This window comes from Cydia fagiglandana, chromosome Z (genome assembly GCF_963556715.1).
Source record: "Cydia fagiglandana chromosome Z, ilCydFagi1.1, whole genome shotgun sequence".
In the NCBI taxonomy this organism is placed as follows: Eukaryota; Metazoa; Arthropoda; class Insecta; order Lepidoptera; family Tortricidae; genus Cydia; species Cydia fagiglandana.
The window spans coordinates 30,673,103-30,692,192 of record NC_085959.1 but is presented as its reverse complement, the minus strand read 5'-3'; the positions used below and the strand labels follow the sequence as shown (position 1 = coordinate 30,692,192).

The following is a 19,090-nucleotide window of genomic DNA, read 5'->3' as shown; positions in this document are numbered from 1 at the left end:
TTTTAATTTCATAAAATTAAAGAATAATAAAAAAATGCAATAAAGGGGAAAAGCGATGTTTAATTCTTAAAGTTAGAACTGTTGGATTTAAAATAAGTATATGTATTACGTACAAATACGAAATATCTGGAGTACTAAATACTCACATGCTCTAGATAATATCGATCCGATACGAGTATGCATGGACTTATCCATTTCAAAAGCAGCGAAGCAAAAACTATCGCTCGATACCTGGCAGGTGTCCGGAATGATCTACAAAACTTCTGTGTTGGTCCCGATATTCGATATGATGGGACATCTAAAGAGAACATTTAGGTACTAACAGAAAACATTTTCTTTGCCTAGACATCTTTTTCCGGATGGGTGAAAATACAAAGCAAAAGAAAAAAAGATTGAACCTATTGCATTTCATGATTCTAAGCTAACATTATTATAAGATCATAGTCAATCTCTAGATATGAAATAAATATTAATACATTACATCTTATTTGTTTTACAAGGGGGCAAAGTTGTTGTTTAACCTCTCTTGCTACACACGAGCAAGCGAAAGATTTCAAGATTTAACCACAAGCGTAGCGAGTGGTACGAAAAATGGAATCTTGAGCGATGCGAAGGTTTTAAGGCAAAACCAAATTTTGCCACCTAGTGTAACACAATATTTTTCACCATACCAACAAGGAAAATACTAGTATTTTCCTTGTTGTACTAGGTGTAAAATACAAAATCAAAGTAAATCGATACAAAATTAAAGTTAATTAATATTTATTATTCAAAACCATCATTTAAAAGTCAATTCCACCAGGAAACATAAGAAAACAACCCAAAATCATTTCATTAGATTACTTCGCCTCACATGATGTAATGCAATACAACTCAACGCAAAACAAAATGCTCTTATCAGTTTTTGAACAATCAACAACCAGCTGGTGTGGTGAATATGATATTGCTTGCGCCTGCCCTGCATTGTAAATACCTTGTACCTTGCTGCATGCCCAGCTGCCAAGCGAAAGATCCAGGTACCATTAGCTTGTGTCGCTATATGTGACGTTATTTATGAAAAGGGACCTCATTATCGATGGCGCTTACGCCATTATTAGCGATGCTCCGATATAAATACAATGCCGCGCGACGCTGTGCAGCGTAAGCGCCATCGACAATAAGGTCCCTTCTCGTAGATAATGCCCCATATTATAATATTATGTTTTACCTAAATGTCCAAGTACTCGAAATTTCAATAATTTATGGTTTAAACTTAGTCAATTATATGATTTATATGATAGGAACCATTAATTTATAGATTCGCCATGTCCGTCTGTCTGTCTGACTGTCAGCGGATTTGCTCCGTGATCGCTAGTGCTAGAAAGCTGCAATATTTATTACATTTAATTATTTATGTATATGAGGAAGCAGTGGTGGCCGAGTGGATATGACGTCTGACTTTCAATCCGGAGGTTCAAATCCTGGCTCGTACCAATGAGTTTTTCGGAACTTATGTACGAAATATCATTTGATATTTACCACTAGCTTTTCGGTGAAGGAAAACATCGTGAGGAAACCTGCATACATCTGCGAAGAAATTCAAAGGTGTATGTGAAGTCCCCAATCCGCATTGGGCTAGCGCGGGGACTATAGCCCAAACCCTCTCGCGCATGAGAGGAGGCCTGTGCTCAGCAGTGGGACGTATATAGGCTGAAATGATGATGATGATGATTTATGTATATTCAATCACGCTAAAACATGACTATTACATGACTACAATTAAGATGATCGTTTTTTTGCTTTAACCCTATGATGGGGTTTTGACGTTTTTTAAATGTTTCGAATATCCGGTAGGTTGTTGATGATATTTATATTCATATGCTTTATTTGTGTTGGTGGTTTGAGTAGGAGAAGGTAAAGACGAAAGGATCCGACGTATAAAGGGATTATGAAAGTACTCACAAAACATAGCTAAGCTAATACTTGTTTAGGCTATCGGTAAATTTTATGGATACAATGTTTGTTATAAAATTATTCGGCCTATATCCAGTGAACAGAGACATATACCAATTAAAAAACCGTCCAAGTGCGAGTCGAACTTGCGTTTCTAGGGTTCCGTAGTCCGTATAGGTACATGAGTCCGACTCACGCTTGACTGCACATTTCTAATAGGTTTTCCTGTCATCTATAGATAAAGAAATATTTTGTTTTTTAATTTTTAGACCCTGTAGATTCGGAGTTAAAGTGGGGAGGAGGGGTGGTAATTTATTGGCTATTTTCTTAAATAACTTCGAACCATGTCCATCTTTGCGTCACTATAATTTACATACGTGTACCAAATTTCAACGTAATTGGTCCAGTAGTCCGAGAAAATAGGCTATGACAGACGGACAGATATAGATAGTCAAGCAAATCTTGTCAGTAGAAAAAGGCGCGAAATTCAAATTTTCTATGAGACGATATGCCTTCGAGCCTACATTTTTCAAATTTTGCCGCCTTTTTCTACTGACATGGTCTGCTTGACCAAATATAGACAGACGCACGATTGATCCTATAAGGGTTCTGTTTTTTCCTTTTGAGGTACGAACGGAACCCTAAAAGCGATAAAGAGCATGTTTACTATTATATTTATGATTGGTGATTTTTTTTTACGTAACCTTTTTTTCTAGGGATGTAACGATACCGATACCGATACGATATATCGGCCGATATAATCGGCAGACCGATATATCGTCATTTATATATAAGCGATATATCGGCATCGCCGATTTAAATTCAGCCGATATTACAGTTTGTAAAGCGCTCGAAACGAATGACGCTGCTAATAATTTGAATAAACTTTGTTTCCATAACAAATAACCCTCCTTTTGCGTTGACGTAGTCGGGTAAAAACTACCTAAAGTGAACTATAATTACTGATTTGGATTTACTTTTGCATTTATTGCTTGGTTTATTTTTTATTTATACGATTATACGAGTGTCTATTAATACATATGTATGTTTTATGCATAATAAGTATATAATTCCTTATTTGTTATGTCTATTAGCTAACTACTGTGCCATTGATATCGGTATCTGTATCGGTATCGCCGATTATTTACTTCAATAATCGGTATCGGTATCGTATCGGCAAAATCATGTATCGTTACATCCCTATTTTTTTCCATATTGGTGTCCTATAAAATCTATAAATTATAATTAGGTATGTTAGGTATTAGGTATTGTGATATAGGTACTACAGTACCTACATTTTACTAATTTCTAGTTATTATATGCAATAACATATTTGTCACTTACATACTCGTATAACAATTTAAATATATAATTTCAACCGTCCTAGTTTATTTGATGTATACCTACCTACATGATAAATATGTACAAGCAAAATATTTGGCAAGGATCCTGGAATTTTAATGGGTTTTACGGTTACCGTCATAGAGCTTTTGCTCTAGGGCTCCGCAGAGCACACTTTGAGAATGGCTGTTAGAGAACTGTTGGCTCTATTTTATTATTTTTTGAATGTAACAATAAGACTTCCAAATAAATATTAATTGTTCGAAGCTCTCTTTTCCCCTCGGGCTAGCCACGTGTAGGTAAGTAGGCAATCATTAATCAATATGTTTCCCCAACTTTCACTTCGATAGCATAAGCAGCCTGATTTGGCTTAAACCTTTGGGAATCATATGAAACTAGTGAGAAAGTAGTGGCCGCACTGGTAGTACCTGCCAACTAAAAGTAAAAACATACCTATATACTTAGGTACCTATTGACTGTCACGCGGTAGTTACTTAAAGAAAATCAGGAATCAAAACAAAACAGTTTTTACTGCTCATTAATGCATTATTTTGTTATAAATATTATTAAGTATATAACTATGAAATAATAAGTATTTACTGCAGTTGAACGTCACTATTTTTATGTTTACTACAGGAGAATATTTGTAACTTTCATTTTACTTTTATGTCGCTACATTACCCGTAATTTTCATTAGGTACTAGATAAAAGACAATACACGTTATTTGTACATATAATGGTATTTTGTCCAGGATTAGTAATATGGACGCACTGCTGTTTGCTCTGGCCCTGGAAGTGACTCTGTTGCAGCTTCGGATACAAGGTTAGTAGTGCCTTAGTCACGTGCAGAGTAGCAAGTTCGGCCTGCCACCCACATAAGATGCCCCACGCCTGACAACGTCCATAATATTTATTTGGGGGTCGCTGTTACTACTGATATGTGACGTCCCACGGGGAAAGGTACCGCTGGCGATTGGCGCTTACGCTATTATTACCGCCGCTCCAATATTATTGCGGCGTTATGCGACGTAAGCGCCTGCCGCCATAAGGTACCTTTTTCCGTGGAACGTCACATATTATTGTCGGATAGGTGCAATACAAAGGATAAAGGGTATCGTGGCGTAGGCGACACGAGTATGACGAGAGCCAGGAGATGGCTAAAGGTGTTTTTTTTATATTACTTCGGTGGGAAACAAACTTGCATATGGTCCGCCTGATGGTAAGCAGTCACCATAGCCTATGGACGCTTGCAACTCTAGAGGTCTCACACGCACGTTACGGACCCTAAAACTTCGCACCTTCGTTGAGATTTGGTAAAATAAACCATATTTATTTTATGGTATACGTTACACTTGTGGTTCAATATTGGAATCTTTCGCTTACTCGGGTATCAATAAGTATTAGCATGATTGGTTAGCTTGTAAACGTTGTACTCAGAAGGTTTATTTAATCATAATCACATATGTATGCCTTTATTAATATACCTGCATAATAAGTTTTTAACAATTAACACCACTTAATTTATGTCACCATTAGCTAATGAAACGAGATCAAAGTTGCAAACATGCATTACAAAATGAAAAACTATGAGATTCTACAAGTTACGTTTCCAGTTTATTACTTACTTGGCACAGCAGTAAAAAGTTGAGCACACTCGTAGTAAAAAAACTTAGCTACAGAGTACCTACTAGGTGTTTAGGAACTAGGTTGAGCAAGTCATAACAAATAACTAAAAGCGGATAGGCAACTACTTGTGGAATTGCTGTGATTTGTTTCAATTGGTAGGTAGGTACTTATCATTAACATTAGTTACGTTTATCGAACGACTAATACAGATCACATATTATAAGTACCTAATGTTTGGCACAGGTATAATTAAACAGGAAAAAATCGTGAGGAAACCGGACCAATTTCAATGAGGCAGAGTAAACTAGTGCCGGTGCCAATTCTTGGTTTTTCTTTGATCGGGCAGAGTTGGACGAGCCGTGACAAAATGCCGGTACAGTCGCCATCAGATATATCGGAGCGGCCAAGGCGCTCACAAATATCTGAACACGCCTCTATTGTCAAGGCGTCAGGGTGCAAGTAATAAATAATGAACAGGGAGGTAATAAACTAGTGTATATTTCACTATAGATGTATTCAGCCTTCCTTCCCCCGAACCAGTTTCTGACAGCCCAGAGTAGTCTGATTACGTCGAGATGGAAAACAGATATCTCAATTTGACGAGTTAATTACACTAACCCTCCCCTCCCCGCCATCCTTGCTGGCTTCGTCGTGTTTTTTCAATTCAATTTCTGGATAACTTCAGGCCAGTCCTAATACGGCATTTCGTTTCACACGCCGTAGGTACTTAATAAGTACTGGCTAAGCAATTAATTGCATACCTACTAAGCAAATAATAAGCATTTTCAAAGCCTTTGTCGAGATAGGTATTTGTTCTAGGTATTTTGACGAATAGGTACGAGTAATTTAATGTTTATGAAAGCTTTGGAATGCATTTTAATGGAATTCATTGAGATAAATAACTAATAGTGTGATAAAGTGCAGACTCTTAGGTAAAATATTAAAGTTATCTTCGACGACAATCTACGTACCTACGACTAAGAGCGTTTTCACATGTATGTACCATATGATAACTACGAATCGAAACCCTACACTAAGCATGGGCTGACATGCTCTTAGCCGATTTTGATTACTATAATCCATGCAAGTGCGTGTCGGACCACGCACAATAAAGGTTAATCTTGAGCTTTTAACGGATAGGTAGATAAACCCACGGAAATGAAACCCCAAAAAGAATAATAATGAGATGGCAATAAACTTGCTGTTCCTGCGCGGAATCCAAATAGAGAGGGGTTAAAAAATAAAGTAGAATGTCTGGGCTTACGCTTTCCACGTGCCTAATTTTCCGAAATTAGTTTTGTTAATAATTTAACCGCTAAAGATGTAAATAGTTATAGTTTTTTTATGGGTGTTGAAATGAATTTGATTTTGCTTATTTATTAAGAATGTAAGTTATGTCTGTCAGAATTTACGCCGAGAAATTTAAATCATTCAGAAAGCCTTTTTTCCAAATTATTAACCGATCGCCTGATATTTACATACATACAGACTTGTAATTGGGTATTAACCCCTTACTGCATGTAATAAAAACTGTTTGTTAAAATTTGAACCTTAATAGCTGTCTATAGAGTTAAATATCATATCCGTCATATATGACTTTGTATGCGGTAAAGGGTTAAACTACAGTTGTTCACTAGACGAGGAAATAATCTTATTACAAACAAGTGTCTTTTAACGAGCGATACTGGCTTGTACTTTTTCGTGAATTTTGTACATTTTGAGACCACAAGTAAATTAGCTTCTCATACATACAAGAAAAGTCGCAAAGTCCGGAATCCTATATTTTGCCTGGTTCGACCCGCATTCTTCCAGTTTTTCGATATACCTAGACCCATTTATTTACTTCTGATTGTACTTTTCCTGCAGGGCTTCCTTGTCTTCACCAAGACCATTCTAACGAGTCTAAACTTTTAGTAATATTAGGTGCGGAGTTCCTATAATGGCCACCTTCGGTCTGCATCGTCAAGATAGAAAAACAATAAGAAAAAGTTAATTTTGATATGATTCGATAAGTAATTTATGGAAGTGAGTAAACGTAAACCTATCTTGAACTCATAACATGAATGAAATACATTCCTTAACCCGGCAATTAATTTCAGTAGGTAAATAAATACACGCCTATAAAGTTATAAACGTCAAATTAGTTTTCTAATTCTGAATATTAGTGTGTATAAGGTGTGTATAGAAATGGTTGTGTCAGAGTATTAATATAATTTACAGTAGGTACATATGGTGCTACTTTACCGCGCTAGTGCGGTAATTAGCACAATACGTGCCTAATGCCTATGTCGAAAAATTAAAGGGCCATATGTACTGTAAAACGTTGTACAATAGGTACACGTGCGAAAAGATAATTCGCAACTCGTGTCGATTTAAAACATTCCCTTCGGTCGTGTTTCAATTTATCGCCACTGGTTGCTAATTTCCTACATTCCGCCCTTCTATCGTAATGTACCTACATATATAATATTATATTATAAAAATATTTTTTTCTATAAGATGTTTATTCTGACAAAAACAGCTGAACCGATTTAATTTCTAATCTCGTTATTTAATTTGCTAGTTCTTAGCACTTTTTCATTTACAATTTTTAACTGAAACGCTAATCCGGATTAACAGCGACATCTAGGTAAAATGTCCGGTCTAGAGGGCCTACTACGAACCACGTTCGACGTGTTGCCTCTCTGTTGCACTTGTAAATTCGTACGTAAGGAGGCAACACGTCGAACGTGGTTCGCGGTAGGCCCTCAGCATCTCTTAGCGCCATCTGACGGTCTGTTTCCAGAGGGCAGCTCCGAGCTTCGCAGTCGTTACTGGAGCTACAGCAACGAGCGCGAGAAGGCGCAACACAACAAGCTCCTTTTAGATCGGTCAGTCACCCGCATGTGCTGGTAGATGGCTCTGATTACTAGCAATCATTCTTATTTTTTTTTTCAAAATACCACGAATTCTAAGAAAGATGTAGTGCATAATTTATTATTATTTAATTGTTTTCCATCGTATTTTCTCGGAAACGTTCGTATTTATCATGTACTTCAGTCATCCTTAGTACCGAGACTGACTGAAACAGCAAGAGGCGTTCGTACGATTCCGTAAAAATGCGATGAAACTAATTATGCACTACATCTTTAGGTAGCAGTCAATATTTAATCTTAGTTAATCATTTTCTTCTCTCTGAGTAAAGTGAGGTGGTGAGGGAATCGGTAATGAAGGGCCTGGTGGAGCTGGTGGAGGCCGGGCGGTGCCGGGCGCTGCGGCGCGCCGTGCAGGCGCTGCGTCACCGGGGCGACGCGGCCGCCGCCGCCAGCCTGGCGCACGACAGGCTGCGACAGTAAGCCCTGGCATTACATTTAGTAAGTGGAGACACGGTAATGGAGGGCCTGGTGGAGCTGGTGGAGGCCGGGCGGTGCCGGGCACTGCGACGCGCCGTGCAGGCGCTGCGTCACCGGGGCGACGCGGCCGCCGCCGCCAGCCTGGCGCACGACAGGCTGTGACAGTAAGCCCTGGCATTATTTAGTGAAGGTTGAGAGACACGGAAATGGAGGGCTTGGTGGAGCTGATGGAGGCCGGGCGCCATGGTGAAGCGCAAGCGATGGTCACCTTGGCTAGGCCGCCTGATCATGCGCTGAGCGCGACACATTGAAGTCAATATCAAATAAGCCGAACGTTTCCGTTTCATGGCGCAGGTCTTTAATGAACAGCTCAGTGTAAAGGATGACTCATGTTAGACCGGTCCGTGTCCAGGCCGGAGCTTCTGGCGCTTCATTTTCTATTTATTATTATTGGGGGTGTTGTGGGCCTTTGAGTGTCGCTTCGACCAAGCTGTGATCTATTGTGACGGCCCTTTAAAGTTCACTACTAATGCCCGTTGAATCCAGGAAATTCCAGATTCTTTGGAAAGATTTCATTTTCTATGGAAAGCATCACGTGATCATCTGTATCTGTCTTAGAAAGCGACGACGGGACACGGCCCGGTCGGACCGGTCTAACGTGAGCCATCCTTAACGCGTTCATTTTTCTTCCCAGAAAAAGAGAAGCCATTACCGGGGAACTGAAATCGATGGGAAACCAATTTGTGCAAGAACTTAGCAGCGCGGGTCGCAAAGTTGCATTACTCCGAGATAAATTGAAAGTAAGATTAGTAACAAGAAGATCTGTTATTTTATTAAGTATATGCGTACTCTTCCAGTCGAGAAGATCCTTGTTATATTTATAAGTAGACAAGTCATATAGTCGCCTTATTACAGTTATCTTATTATACTACAATGAACCTACGTTTATTTTTATCATAATATCTGGGAGACCAAGTTTTGCTCGGAAAACATATAAAAACTCAAAAATGCGCATTTTCCCAGAGATAAGACCTAGCTAGATCGAAAACCTACATATAAGTTTAGTACCTATAGTGTGTATCCAAAATTCTCATATTGCTATTTGTCCATATTAAATTGTCTTTCATCTGTTAGTGTTTGATCCTTTATGACACAGAAAACGTATATTTCGAAACTCTCAAGGGAATCAAAATAAGGTAGGTATACTTCCCGTGCCGTGGGCCTACATAGAACTATGAAATTTTGCAAGTTAATATAATAGTAAGTACTGTCTTACGCTTCAAATACATCAGGGAAAAATCTAAAAGCTGTAAATTTGTTAAAATATGACTAATTTTATGCGGCCATAGTTCGTCGAATTTGATGGTTTTCATTACGGAATATCATTCCACACAGACGAGTAGCGAGCACCGAGCAGAATCTAGTATGTTATACTCCTATTAAAAACGAAATAATCACTAAAATGATACTGGGAAGGTCCTTCGTTCAAAAGAGTTCATCGTTCCCAATACCTTCACTAAATTGCTTAGTTAGTCTGCTAATCAATGTCTGCAGTGTGTTGCAGTGTCTTGATTGGCTTGGCACTCTTTCAGCGGAAAATCTCCTTAGCGTATACTTTAAGTTACAAATTAATTACTGAAAAGACAATGCAAACTAGTATTTGTAAATTAATGAATCCTTTCCGAAATTTTTAATATATAGCTTTATTTTATTACTCACTTCAGGATGATCTTCTCAACGCGAGCACACGACTGCGCTACGCCGACAAATGGCTAAGCGCGCGCGCCGAGGCGGCGGAGACGCGATGGCAGCGACCGTTCGCGCCGGCGCCGAGCCCCGGCCACGAGGAGCGAGTGCACTCCGAGCTGGTCAAGGCGTTTCTTCTGCAAATAAAGGTTGGATTTGGATTGGAACTCAGTTAAAGAACCGGTCAACACCGCCTCACCTCACCTACTCGCCGTCAACCAGGACCCCTATTCGACAAGCGACGTTTGACGTATCGTGTTGATCTCCCGTTGATGTGGGAAAAATCATAAGTTCTCGAATACGTACAATGTCAAAATTTGACATTAACAATCCACAGTTAGGGTGACAAGCAAACCAGACCAAACCATCCTTGGTTTAGAGTTGAGTTTTGGTTGTACCAAATGATATTATCCACCGTTGATGGAATCAACACTCAGTATGCGATATAATAAAATCAACTGTTGATTTGACGTGGATGCGAAATCTGACAGTTGTACATGTCGAATTTGGCCCCAGCTGTCAATATATTATAAGCTAACACGGAAGCGGCTCAACACCTCGGAGATGTAGGCACAACACGCTTTCGGTTTGGTTCAGCGTGTTTGCGTCTCGCCAATGACATAGGCGATATACAGAGTTTGCCGACAAATGTGCGTTACAGAATAGATTCTTACAAAAAATATTGACCCCTCGAGTAAGGTTCTTATTGCTACAGTTCTCCCGAGACTAAAAACTTTCAGTTTGCCCCTCGTATAGAATCCATAGCAAAATAATTATCGGCGCGATTCGGGAAATGAATTAGAGATGCACAAGATATGAAATAGTAAAGATATATGACGTTCCACGGCAAAAGGTTCCATTGCCCAGGCTGAATATTGGAGCGGCGTTAATAAATAGCGTAAGCGTCAGCCGCCATAAGGTACCTTTTGCGGTGGAACGTCACATATCTTTACTATTTCATATCTAGTGATGTGAATCGCGCCGTAACTCTTTTATTTTTATTACAGGAACGTGAAGAGGTTTCTGATTATTGGCGAATCCGATATTCTGATGATTTAGCCGAAATAAATGAAAAAATAGCAAACATACGAGATGTGTACATGGAGGCTATTAAGTGCAGGGAACAACTACAAAACGTAGTAAGTAAAATTTTGTTATTTCTATATCGATTACGGTGATTTCAAATACCTCTTTAAATAAAGATGGTGAGCGGTTCCCATAGCTTATGGAAACTTTGTAATTGTAATATCGGGAGTAGATAATAGTCACAATTGCAATAGTCGAGTACCTAAGTGTTGCCTGTGATCAGGTGTTTCAATTATAGTATTTCTACATATGGTTCTGTATTTCAAATTTCCAATCTATCAGTCTGTTTTACACTATTAAATCAAAGATGGAAGATTAATCTTTAGACTATGTGGTTTGGCACCGACAGCCTGCCCGATTAACAAGCGTAATAGGTGCATTTTAAAGTTACTGCGTCTGTTCAAAAGGGTTTATTTTTGTATGGTTTTCATAGACAAATAAACACGTGTCTTACCAGTCCCTGGTACCTGCTTGCAGTACGACCTTCACGAGGGCGAGATGCGCGGCTGGCTGACGTTCAAGCGCGAGCGCGCGGCCCGGCTGGCGCGCGAGGATCGCCTGCGCCGCGCCGCCACGCGCGCGCAGTCCTGGTGGCGCGGCGTCATGGTGCGCCGAGCGCTCGGACCCTTTAAACATTTGAAGAACGCCAAGAAACAACAACCGAAGTCCAAGAAGAAGTAACAACGTGCTCACATTGTAATGTTTCTATTATCATACCTACTCATATCCATTTCAGTAACGTAGAGGCTTATTCGAATTTTAGATTTAGATATGAGGCCCATTCAAACAGGTGGCGTATCTAAATGCTGTAATTTAGTTATCATGTGCGCATGCATTTAGCTCGAAGCTCGAACTTGTCATAGGCATGTATTGGCGTGAGCGACACGCAGACAAGGGCGAACCAAAACAAAATGACATCATTTTGATGTCAAAATGTAAGGTTGAATTGGCCTCTAGTTATAAGCGCCATAGTTGATCTCATGCACAGTATGCATATTACAAAAAAGAAATTGATTTTGATACAATGTAATTTTTTACAGTGGCTGGAAATTCGACAGCCCATTGCATAACTTTACCATAAATAGCCTTTAATATTTAGCTTAAATAGGTATCGCGTAATGCGTAATTAAATTATATTCACTTGCTAGTTCATTTACTATTGTACGTAACTTTTATCAAGGAGTACCTATTCTAAATAAGTACCTAGTTGCGTGATTACCTCAACACTCCTGCTGACACCTAAATATATCTCCTTTATATTGTAGATGTAGAGTTTGTAAAATCTTGATAAATTGTTGAGACTTGATAAATATTGTAGGTATTCAATACTCAATACTCAATATTTATTTGCAAATTCACAAAGTAGTTGTACAGGTGATAAATTTATAAGCTAGGTCTTTGTGAACCCTGTTGGGCACTGCAATATATTATTTACATTCCTAAGAGAGGAGAATTTATAATGAAGTAATTATCTCAATAAACAATATTTTTGAATTATAATCTGTCATTAAAATATTCGCTTAGAGTATAATAAGACTTATCTAATAACAACTGTTTAATTTTATTTATATATATATTATCATTTTCTTCTTCTTTTATAGACTCTGGGAGCTTATTATATATTTTAATAGACATTACTAAAGGGCCCGATGACAGTAGTTTAAGTTTACAAGGTGGTGGGATTAGTCTATTCTTGTTACGTATTGATCGTGTAGAAGGTAGGTCCTCTCGTTTTATATAGAGTTCCCTATGCTTTCGAAGGAACTTACACATTTCTAATATATATATATAGATGTGAGGGTCAGCAGCCCAAGTTCAGAAAAATAAGGTTTGTGGCTTTCGATTTCGTCAAGTGTTTTATTTATTAGGATACGAACAAGCTTTTTCTGAAGGATAAAAAGTAATGGAGCATTGGTACTATTACCCCACAGAATAATACCGTAATTTAGCCAGGCATATGCATACGCGTAATATGTTGTTAGGGCTGTCTCCAAATTTGTCGTTACTTTAACCTCCCGAAGCGCATAGACGAATTGGGATATTTTTTTCCTAATTTTCTCTATATGGGATTTCCAATTCATGTGACTGTCTATATCCAAAGATATATTGATTGAGTAAGATGGGTAAAATCTAAGACAATTTCGTGCTTCGAATTTGACAGGTTAACGAGATGGCGCTGTACAGCTCCATACATTTTGCGGTAACTCTGATTGTCAAAAGTTGACGTTTGACAACTAAGTGACCGCAAAATATATGGCGGAGTACAGCGCCATCTGTTTTGGTTGTCAAACTGAGGGGCACGTTTTTTTCTTAGACTTTACCTCTCTATTACAATATATTCTCTTTGCTATATCTAAACCCAGTAGTGTAGCGCTTTGTACGACTTCTAGCTGAGTATTTTCGTATGTGTACTCTATATCTAGTGGCGTTTTCTGGTATGGGTAGAATGCAATTATTTTGGTCTTCTTATAGTTTATATCGAGGTTATGGTCTCTCATTCAGGAACTGACTACGTTTAGGTTATCTGTAAGTTTCTCATTGACGTCTTCAGGGTTTTGGCAAGCTGTAATTAATGACACATCATCGGCAAATAACACACAGGGATCATTTGTGATTTTGGGGAGGTCGTTGATGTAAATAAGGAAAAGCAAACATCCAATAACGCTTCCTTGCGGGATGGAAGCGTTAAGAGTTTCAAAATTTGATTTTACGTATTCTATTTCTCCAGTTGCAAAGTTAAAGTATTCTATCTCAACTAGTTGCTTTCTATCTTTTAGGTAAGACTTTAGCCATCCGAAAGCAGTATTAAATGATTTACTTAAATCGCACCGACTAATAAAATGCATACTGCGATTAAGACGCGTTGTCTCCTATCTATAAAAAAAAACAACGTTGCCCCCTTATAAAACAAATAACTATTCTAGAATTTTGACTAGGCTTCAGAATCTTCAGATATAGCTAGGTACATATTCAACATAAATGTTTAGATGAAATTATAAAAAATGTTTTATTCAATAACCCCGAAAATTTAATTGATACCTATGAATCCGCTCTGCAATTGAAAAACTTAGTTTGTTTTTAGTGAATCGCGAATTCGGGCAAATACCTACTAGTAATTGTCATTTAATAATCTTTCCTAGGAAATACTTCGTATTTTAGCATTAGAAAGAAGGTAAGCGATCTTGACATGTCTTTTAATAGAAAAAGCTTTTTAAAAATCAGTAACTATTACTTATGAAACCAAAAGAATATAAATGATCGTATTAACATCATCTGTGAAAATTTCAACTGTCTAGCTATCACGGTTAGATACAGCCTGGTGACAGACGGACGGACGGACGGACGGACGGACGGACGGACAGCGAAGTCTTAGTAATAGGGTCCCGTTTTACCCTTTGGGTACGGAACCCTAAAAACGAACTATAACGAGCGTCTGTTTTCCATGACACGTGACAGCCATGTCACATTCTGTCACTTCCTCGAGTCAAATGGGGCCTCAGCCCTATTATTTACAACGTGTTATCTCTGCCATTTTGCAAGTCTCTGTAGGTATGTAGTAGAATAAACTATGTAAGATACTTTAGAACGCGAACTGAAGAGAGGAGGCACCACGATATGGAAAAGTATTCCAGGATGGCAGATACGTTTGGAGGGTTGTTTAAAGGTAACAGTCCGTTTCCAACGACATCTGCATTACTGTTCATTTTACTATGGAAATTGACAATGACAGCGACGCGTTCAGTACCGGTAGTGCAGCTGCGGTTAGAAATGGAATGTTACCATAATGCTCTACAATTGATGCTGAGTGTAAGTACAAACCGCAACACTCTTAGGTATCCATCGGTGGACCTTATGCCTTTTGTAATAAGGTCCACCGATGGCCAGTTAGGAGTATTGCTGTTTCTACACGCCTGAACTTACTGAATTTGCTGCGAATGCAGAAGATCGATCCCACCCAGCCGTTACGTGGGCACTAAAGGCATGTGCCAATTTTTCTTTTGGTTATGTATGACATCCATTTCAGTTTACTGAATTTCGTTAATATCTATAATTTTAATTTGAGAGCTCCTAGCAGTTAGGAATGAAATCTTTACTTTCGGCCCGATTCGAACTTTAATATACGTCAATTAATAGATCTAGAAACGATATGGATTAGATGTGTCAGTTTCCAAAGTGACGTTTTTGTTTGAAGAAACGTCACATTTGACACTGACATATCTAATCCATATGTCGAATGTCAAGAAACAATTTTGTGAATTAGGTTGATTAGCGTCATGATTTGGTTATTGGTGCATGGCTGCATGCCGGTTGCTGTCTGGATAGACGGTGTTTTTTAAGTGTCCAAACTAAATCCTGCTTTTGTACGAAAATGACAGTTAAGTAGGTCGGAGAAATAGGAGCAATTGACTGCCCTCCTAACAATAAGTGCAATAACTCATATTAAATTATCATTAAATAATATACCTTGTCCTCATACAATGTGTCACACAAGCGACTGAGATTTCAAAATTAGTTATTGCACTTATCGTTAGGAGGGCATTTAAGCTGTCACTAGTTTGAGGGAAATGAGGGATATACTCGTAGGTATATATAAAATCAAGCCGCAACGTGCAATTGAAAAGCGACTGCAAGCGCGCTGATGACGTCAAACACCGAGTAATGGTTTAAGTTGACAATGCTTTGAGTCACAGTCCCAGAGTCGACTGTCGGGCGAGTGACTCGAGTGTCGAGTCAGTCCGGTTCCGCTCTCGGTGCTAATATGACGCGCCGGTTGCACGGAAGAGGCCGGTTAAGTTGCACATCAAATTAGACTGTTGGTTCTGTGTGTTCACAAGATCTTGGTATCTGCATTGACTGTGTACAAATATTTTGGACTAAACCCGTGTTCGTCTCTAGAAATCAACATTCCTAGAAGTCGGAGTGAGGTAAGTTGAAAACTTTAACTGGCACGGTTATTCGCAGACTGACGCTGATTCTTAACTAGATAAAGTAATAAATATTAGTTCTGATTCCTCTAACAGGTATTTCTCAATTACGTGGTTTTGCTTTTTACGTTTTTATCTATCAAAATGTATCTTTTAACAAATTCCTTACCTTGGTATGGATTAGTTTTTATTGTCAACTACCTAATTAACGAGTTTAATAAATAAAATTTGACGTTCCTCGGTAAAAGGTACCTTATGGCGGCTGGCGCTTAAATTACGTCGCATAGCACCGCAATAATATTGGAGCGGCGTTCATAATAGCGTAAGCGCCAACCGCCATAAGGTACCTTTACCCGTGGGATGTCACAAATATGCTTACCTAATTAAAGCCGGTTCGATTTAAATACATAAGTACTTAACGTTAAGCTATTTAACTACTTACTTTTAATAATTTTCAAATGTAATGTAATTTATATGTAATTCCAAAATTCAAAAAAAAACATTTGACAATTTGAAATAATTGTACAGTCAAGTGTAAAAATATGGGTGAACTATTCATACTAAAAAAAAATATGTCCCATAGCTATGTCAGCAAATTAAGAAGTACGGGACATATTTTTGAGTAAGTGGTCTACTTGACTGTACCTCCGCCACGCGTATAATATAGATTAAACTTGTTCCAACTTGTCTCACCTAATGCGATTTTTTGCCGATTCCAACAATCGGTCGCCCCATCGTTCTCTCATTGTAGTTTATCAATTTAGTGCTTGTTATTTCTTGCAAGGACATAGGTACTTACACAGGGAATTGTAGGAACGTGAAGTGGAAAATTGGCGCGGCGCGTCGTGCCGTTGTAAACATATTAAAATTAGGGATGTACCGACTAGTCTCCGACTAGTCGGGAAAGCCGACTATCCGGCCACATTTGTAGTCGGCGACTAGTCGGCGACTAGTCGGCAAAAATGGCCGATTAGTTGGCACTTTATTAGTGAAAGAAAAACAAAAAAGAAGAAATCAACAGTCTATATTTACCATATGTTATATATTTATTTTACTAAAATACCTATTCAGGTTGCATACGAAAACTTTTGTTCATATAATTGACCGTTTGATCGTTATCATATGTTGGTGGGCTGGTGTTTTCCTCTACAGGTCGATCTCAATTGATTCTCGTGTAATTTAATGTGCAAGTTCGATAGTTATTTTTTTTATTATTATTCAGGTTTTGTTTTTTTTTAATGGTGGAGCCATGAGTAACTATGAATGTTATTGCAAAATTTAGAGACTTACTTAGTCAGGGCACGTTGCGCGGCACCTAAAAGTAGTGCGATAAGGACAAGGCGAAAAATCCTGCGTAAAAATCTCAAAAATCGAGGTTTCGTACTTCTCTGTTTCCTCCTCCAAAACTTAACCAATGTAACCAAATTTGGAAATCTAAATGATTATGAAATTATCTGTGTCGGACCGTTTTGCTTTTTTGGCTAATTGATATCAGTTTTGAATGCCACGCCTCTCATTGCGGCATAGTCAATTAGGCCATTTTGGCCATTTTTGAAGGGGTCTAGCGCCTTAAAAAACAAAAATATCAAAAAAAGCAAAACGGTCCGACACAGATATTGACAATATTAATCTGTGTTCAAAAAATCATTGCTCTAGCTTCAAAAACCACGGAGGAAAACGAGGAGTACGTTTGTATGGAGAAATGACCACTCCTGTTGGCTCTTAACTGGCGACTACGTACGGGAAATAGAGCCTTGGAAATACCTCCTGTACTGACGGTCTGCTCAGGATCGCAAAATAAAAGAACTAAAGACAGAAATTGAACGAGGATTCTTGTGATAGGTCTTTGAACCTGTAGAGAACACCTTTTAGCAAAGCTAAATTATGATGAATAGCGCAACCAAAGGAGCAAAACTATTGTTTTTTATCTGAACTTATACGAAACTAGCAATGCACGCACGAGAACTTTCCAAAGTTGCGAAACTTTCCACATGAGAAATTCTCGGTAACTTCTGAGAATGTTCTCGAGAACGAGAATTTATTTATTTATCGTAGTTTATACCATGAATATTCACGATAGTTTAGGTGTAGTCTTTACCCCCAGAAAATTCCGACTTTTGGTCGTCCGCTTCCGGTCAGAAAAATGTATGACGGCCCGGCCAAACGGTCAGACTTAGGTGGGGGGTGCTCGACCAAATGTCATAGAGGGACCCTGGCAGATTTGACGCCGCCATTTTTTTTCAATATGGCCGACTTTTTATTAAAACTTTTTGAATTTTGTCCTAGCGCGCTGAAATTTTGGTCACGGAATCTCAGGGTCCCCTAGAAACCTACGAAAAAATTTTTTTGGGGACAAATGCTACAATTGCGGGAAAACTGGCCACTTTTATTTTGTATGGCAACTTTTAAACGGTGCGTGATAGGTGGGGGGGTGCTCGACCAAATGTCATAGAGGGCCCCGAGACAAAACAAACTGCATTAAAAAAAAACAAAATGTCCGACATTTTTTTTTTAATTTTTTCAAGTTGGTCCGAGCGCGCTGAGATTTGGCATGGCGGGAGATAGAGGCCTCTAGACTCTAATGACACTAAAAAAAAAATTTGGAAAAATTTGTCGAAAGTCGAAATGTTCTCTGATATAAAGTGAGAATTTAAGCAACTTATTGGTAAATTTATCACATCAACAAAATAGCTAACTGTAATAGACAATAATATATGCATAATAACATTTAGTTTTAAGTTATGCCTATTTAAACTTTATTTCAAGTATATTCTCTTGTTTAAACAATAATTTCCATGTTGCAGGAATGTTCTGAGAACATTCTCGAGAACGTTTCCGCTTTTTGGGAATGTTCTGCAATTTGTACATTGCTATACGAAACTAATTATCTGGCCGACTAGCCGACTAGTCGGCCGACTAATCGGCCATTCGAGCGCCGATTAGTCGGCTAGTCGGCTAGTCGGCCAAATCAATAGTCGGTACATCACTAATTAAAATGTAAGTAGCTATGTAGGATACCTAAGTACCTAAATTTTTTGCCAATATTTATATGAGAAACATATGAGTAGAATCAAGAAATTCAAGAATGAAGGTTACTTTGAT

The 19,090-nt window shown here is 38.4% G+C and overlaps 3 protein-coding genes across 3 annotated transcripts in view; all 3 read left to right on the top strand.

The window, feature by feature from the left end:
* LOC134678206 (diuretic hormone 45) overlaps positions 1-19,090 on the top strand; it is a 129,099-nt gene that overhangs the window by 22,971 nt on the left and 87,038 nt on the right. The gene's annotated exons all lie outside the window — the stretch shown is intronic.
* LOC134679143 (dynein regulatory complex protein 9-like) lies at positions 4,016-11,759 on the top strand. Its single transcript, XM_063538011.1, has 7 exons — positions 4,016-4,096; positions 7,685-7,769; positions 8,084-8,230; positions 8,926-9,031; positions 9,956-10,126; positions 10,985-11,116; positions 11,541-11,759. The coding sequence occupies exons 1-7, from the start codon at positions 4,036-4,038 to the stop codon at positions 11,742-11,744; spliced, it is 906 nt and encodes a 301-aa protein (XP_063394081.1). The 5' UTR covers positions 4,016-4,035; the 3' UTR covers positions 11,745-11,759.
* Positions 15,797-19,090, top strand: part of LOC134678205 (uncharacterized) — a 51,002-nt gene continuing 47,708 nt past the window's right edge. Inside the window, exon 1 of the mRNA XM_063536671.1 lies at positions 15,797-15,988. The gene's annotated coding sequence lies outside the window, so the exon portion shown is untranslated. The remainder of the gene's footprint in view (positions 15,989-19,090) is intronic.